General features: G+C 38.0%; 1 protein-coding gene across 1 annotated transcript; it reads right to left on the bottom strand.

Annotated features, from left to right (window-relative positions):
• Positions 1–2,431: 2,431 nt before the first annotated feature.
• LOC103443650 (calcium-dependent protein kinase SK5-like) lies at positions 2,432–4,518 on the bottom strand. Its single transcript, XM_008382541.3, has one exon. It carries the CDS (start codon positions 4,163–4,165, stop codon positions 2,669–2,671), a length of 1,497 nt encoding a protein of 498 aa, XP_008380763.2. The 5' UTR covers positions 4,166–4,518; the 3' UTR covers positions 2,432–2,668.
• Between the last annotated feature and the right edge of the window lie 1,482 nt (positions 4,519–6,000).

Genomic DNA, 6,000 nt, shown 5'->3' with positions numbered 1-6,000 from the left:
CGGGCTTACAAGTAGATAGATGATGAATTTTGTTTTCCATCTGAACTTTGAATGTGTTTTTGAATAAATCGTGAGATGTTTTTTTTTATTTACTAACCTTGTCAATATGGGACTAAAAAATAATGATGTTTTCGAGTCTTTAATTGATATGTATTATTAATGAATATGCACTAAATTAAACATTTTGATGACATGTCATATAATTTGCAAATTTGGTCTATGTATTATTCTTTGTTGAAGATTAGACTTGAATTAAAACGAATATTTAAAAATAACAACCCACATAGCTAGTAGATAGTAACTAAAAATAAATTAACAACCAAACAAAAATTTGTAAAAATTGAAAAAAAATAAACATGCACATAGCATTTCAAACTTAGGATCTCTTTTTAATTTTAAACAACAAAAATCATTGTTTCTAATTAAACTTCTAGATCCTTTAACCAAATTTTATAAATTTATACTCTTATAAAAAGAAATTTGTAAAAAATGGAAAGTAAATAAGCACACATGGTGTTTTAAACCCAAGACCTCCTCATTATTTTCAAATGACAAACCACCACTTCTAGTTAAATTCTATGTCTTTGAACCAAATTTTATGAATTTATACTCTTATAAAAACATATATAAATATACCACCCAATAATTTTGGTGCTCCTAATTTTTTTGGGTCTTGGACGGTCGCCCTGCCTACACATGGGCCGGCCTTGATTTTTACCTATGCGTCTTAGGTTCGAAATTTTCTATTTTTTAAATTAATGTAATAGTTACGTATTCTTGTCTCTAACCTTTAATAGTAGTAAAATTAAAGAAAAATATGGACACTTGTGTCACTGAATCAAGCATACCATGTGTTTGATGGCCTTGTTAGTAGTATGGAGTAGGCACACGCTAAAATGCCTCCTCCAATTTGGACAACAGGTTGATACAAATGACACGACAAAGTAAAAAGGCATACGTCTTCTAGCTTCTAGAGAATTTTTGTACGAGCTGTCATGTGCGATGAGATTCAATTCCAATGAGGATAATCTCCAAATTCTTTTTACGAGAATTCTCAAATAGTGTTAATTCATTGTATATCATACGGTTAGAAATTATTTTAAATATTTTTATTTAAAATTAAATATGAATAATATTTAACGAAAACTGACCTTACGATATATAATAAATAGACACAATTTAAGAATTCCTAAAATCCTCATAAAAAAGATTCCGAGTGGATTCAATTCACATGTACGATGATCGGTGAGGTCTATTCACCTTTTCGTTTTGGGTCTACCAAAGCTGCTAGTTCAATCACTTGTAGAAAACACTTCCATCTCCTCTTCTCGAACTTGGAATTTTGACCCAAAAAATAGAAAGAATTCGGCGTTGATTTAGTATTTAATCAGTGAAAATTTTGACCTGTAAGAACACAAGTTTGTGCTTTGTCGGTTGCCAGGATATGAGATATGGGGAGAAAGAGGAGGAGGAAAACAAAGGTGCATCACCCCTGGTTTTGCTTCAAGTAAGTTTTAAAAAGTAAATTTAATCTTAGGCCGCACGAGGCCAGGATGATGTGGATCCCTCGATAAAAAAATTCGGAGAGGATTCTATTCTAAAATTGGGGCTGTCCATAGATTTTGTAACTTCATGTTTTTACCACAACGTTTTCTACTGCTGGCACGAGAATTGACGTTAAATTGTGATGTGTGAGGTAGGCCATAAAGAGTCTCACTTTTGAGAGCCTTCTTAGCATTTCTTAACATGGTACCCAATCCAATCTAGTGATAATTTTTTGAGAATTATGTCCGTCGTCATCGTTTTTTTTTTCAAACCAGAAACTTTCATTCACTACAAATTATTAAATGAAATAGAAAGCTCAAAGACAATCCAAATACAAGCATAACTCAAAAGAAAATATAACAAAAATACCCAAACAAAATAAGTTTACAACAACAAAAATCATAAATCTAGAAGGTTGCTGCCTCCATCGATATTGTAAATTAGATTATGTATTTGCGTGTCAGTTACAAATCTGTCATGTTTTTACTTGCTCCTCTTAGTGTAGATAATTTCTATTAAAGTTTGTGTTTGTTTTGTGATTCAAATTTAATGAGACTAAGTTCACTCCTTCATTTTAGTGTAGATAATATCGTTTGTTAAAAAAAAAAATTAATAGGACAACTCAATAAAACAGAAAGAAGTCTACTGGGCTAAAAGAAAATAAAGGCCTATGACCTAAAGCCCACATAAGGTGGAGAGTCGAATTTTCGGGTATTGGGCTAGAACAAGAAATGGGTTTTGTAACATTGCTCTAATAATGAAAAGTTTCGTTCTTTGGTAGTGTATTATTGAATCAAAATGAAAAGTTTCGTTCTTTGGTAGTGTATTATTGAACCGAGATGCTATGTGGCCGTAAATCTGTTCTAAGCAAGTTGCTCTTCGTATCTACCAAAATAGTTTGCTTTAATCCACATTGAACAAAACAAGAAAACATTGCAATTCCAACCACCATCTTTTGCTTACATTACAAGAAGATTTCAACCTTGAATCCATACCCAAGATTAGCATTTTCTTTCTGCTAGTCATGACAATTAAGATTTAACCCAAAAGATTTCCTCCATCCAGTTCTAATCACCAAAACAAAAAGGGTTTACCACCAACTCCACGTGAAGTAGAACTTGTTCTAATCGGTTAGTTGGCCTCCAAGCCCCAAAGCATCCCCCAAATTCATTGTCCTTGTCATTGTTCTCCTCCCAATCCCTCCCCCATTCCCCTTCCTCATCATTGCAGCAAACTCCCCATAATCTATCTGCCCATCATCATCCTGATCAATCTCCTTGATCATGTCCTCCAGATGCAGCTCCCCCAATCCAAACTCCCTGCAGGCTTGACTCAGCTCGTCAATGGTGATGAACCCGCTTCCGTCCTTGTCGAAAAACGAAAACGCCGACAGCAGATTCTCCTCCCTCTCCAGCTTGTTTAAGTGCACCGTCGCCGCCAGAAACTCGCCGTAGTCAATCGTCCCGCTGTTGTCAATGTCAGCCGCCTCCATGAGATCCTTGATCTCTGACTCCATTAGCTCAGACCCCACTTTCCTCAACCCCTCTTTCAGCTCATCGAACGTGATGCTCCCGCTCCCATCTGCATCAATCATCTTAAAAAGCTCCCTCAGCCCGCCAATCTCCTCCTCCGACAGCCGCTCCGCGATCACTCTCAGTGCCATTTTCTTGAGCTTGTTCATGGCGGAGAACTTCTTCATCCTCGACAGAACAGCCGAGTCCAGCGGCTTATCGGGCGCAATCGTGTCATCTACGATCCAAGGATGGCAAAGCACATCATGGGCAGTGATCCTTTTCCTAGGGTTTCTCTCAAGCATTTTACCGAGCAGGTCACGTGCACTATCAGAAATCCCAGGCCACGGCTCGGACTCAAAATCCAACTTCCCCTGCAAAATCTGCCGGAAGATCCCAATCTCCGTCTCCGCCCAGAACGGCGGAACCCCACTTAGCAAAATGTACAGAATCACCCCTGCACTCCACACATCCGATTCCGGCCCGTAGTGCTTCCGCAGCACCTCAGGGGCAACGTAATACGGACTTCCAACAACGTCACAAAAAGTCTCGCCGGGCTTGTAGAATACAGAGAGACCGAAGTCCGTCGCCTTCAGCGCCGCGTCTTCTGCCTCGCTGTCGAACAAGAAGTTCTCCGGCTTCAAATCCCGATGCATAACCCCGAGCGAATGACAAGCCTCCACAACCCCAACAATGGTCTTGATCAGCTTCGCCGCCTCCCGCTCGCTGTAATGCCCCTTCTTCACGATCCTATCGAAAAGCTCGCCGCCGCGGCAGAGCTCCATGACCAAATGAACGGCGGCGGCGTCCTCATAGGTGCCGCGGATTCTGACGACGTGGGGGTGCTCGGAGAGGTGGTGCATGATCTGAATCTCTCGCCAGACATCCTCGTAGTCCTCCCGGCAGAGGAGCTTGCGCTTGGGGATAGACTTGCAGGCGTAGGGGTGTCCGGAGGAGATTTCGGTGCAGAGGTAGGTGGTGCCGAACTGGCCCTGTCCAAGAACCCTCCCCAAAGAGTAGAGGTCAGTGAGGTTCTGGGTCTTGTAGGGTAGGACCCAAGTCGTCGCCTTTGATGATGCTTTGGCAGCTGAGCTTGATTTGCTGCTCATTGCAGTGAGATCAGAGAGCTCTGCTAGTTTGGGGAAAAAATGGAAGATGATGGCTGATGACCCAACAATTCTCAAGGCCTAGAACTCTTCTCTCTCTCCTGCTACAATTTCAAACTTTTTCCCCTTTTTCTTCTGAGAGAGAGAGAGAGAGAGAGAGAGAGAGAGGATGCATCTGACCCAATTTTGTATTGACAACTAGTGCAGCGAGATATTTTACTATTTCTGGATCGGAATTTATCATAATTGTTTCACAAATTCAATCTCTTGCTTTTTGCACTTTTAGTGTCACTAGTTTCAAACTTCTCTCTCTCTCTCTTTTTTTTCATTAGGAATCTAATCTGGTCTGTTACTTTATTGAAGGTGAATTCAATTAACAAGGATAATGACTCTAGCGGTGCATGTATTGTTATCATACCGTTTACATTAGTCTTAAGATGATGACGACACAAAAATGAGGCGACAATGTACTCATGTTATAAAAGTTATTTTTTTAAAAGTTACTTTGTCATCAGTGGTGGAGCTAGGATTTCTTGTGAGGAGGGGCCTCACACAAGTACAGAAGAAGAAAAAATGAGTGATTATAAAATTACAAATGCAAAACATCATAATATATATCCAAATAATTAAATAGTCAAAATTAACATATCCATAGATAATATAAATTTCATATTTTGAGACCATTGCGCATGATGTCATCTATACTATTGAAAGAATTATTAAACTCAATAGAGAGAATTACTAAAAATTTGCAAACCCTAAAACTCAAAGTAAGAGGTAGGATAGAATAGAAACAAATGTTTTATAGAGGATAATAGAGTTTTACAAACCTTATTGTTCTTTATTTAATAAATTTGGAATTTGAAATGGTTAAATATATGAAATTCAAGAAGAATAGGGAAATAGCTCTGACAGTGCATAAGTGAAAAACAATTTTTGTTAATTAAAAGTGAATGATGAGTTTAATTTGAACGTTATTGATTTGTGATAAATGACGATTCAAAATATTATACTTAATTTTGGGATGGAATTTGTTAGATTAAAAATAGACAATGATTGGATTTGTTTCACGTGTTGAGAAGGGTTGCAAAGTAAGGTGTAATTATTTTTACAAGTGAGGGTAGACCTAGGACTACTCTAGTCCTAATATGCCTCCGCCAGTGTTTGTCATTATTTGTTTTCTCTCACACCTTGTTATTTGGTATGATGTTTGCTTTGGTACAAGGAATTGAGATCCAACAATACATTATCAGAAGAAAAAGAAAAAAGAAATCTAACCCTAGTAGCAGCGTTGGTGTAAGTCAAATTAATGAGCTTGTTTGACTGGCTTAAAACCTTAAACTACAATTATTAAAGAGTGTTTGTTTGAGCTCCCTAAGTTTTATTGGACTATACTACATTAATTATTTGTATAGTCTCATATTTGGTAGGGGATTAGTTTAATGGGACTGCATCGGACTCATTTCGACTAACTCCTTTGCTAGGAGTTATTAGCGTGGGCCTCTGAGAAGTATGGGATTGCTAAGAGCATTGCTCTGCTTTGTCTTCGTCTTATTTAGCTCGCTTTCTCAGCTCTTTGAAAATAGTTCAGTTCGAAATAATCCGATGCAACGAACGCACTATAACAGAGTTAGATTGGCTCTACAATCATGTCAAAGTTTGTGAAGCAGATCTAATATATATATATATATATATATATATATAAACAAGTTCTTTGAGGCCATCATGCAAATTGTGGTTGGACAATGAATCATGGGCTTCACCATAAGCAGATATTCTTACAAGCACATGTGGTCCCAAAGGCAAGGCAAGGCAAGGTCTTGGAAAAAATTAAATAA

This window comes from Malus domestica, chromosome 09 (genome assembly GCF_042453785.1).
Source record: "Malus domestica chromosome 09, GDT2T_hap1".
Classification (NCBI taxonomy): Eukaryota; Viridiplantae; Streptophyta; class Magnoliopsida; order Rosales; family Rosaceae; genus Malus; species Malus domestica.
This window is presented reverse-complemented; position numbering and strand designations above follow the sequence as displayed.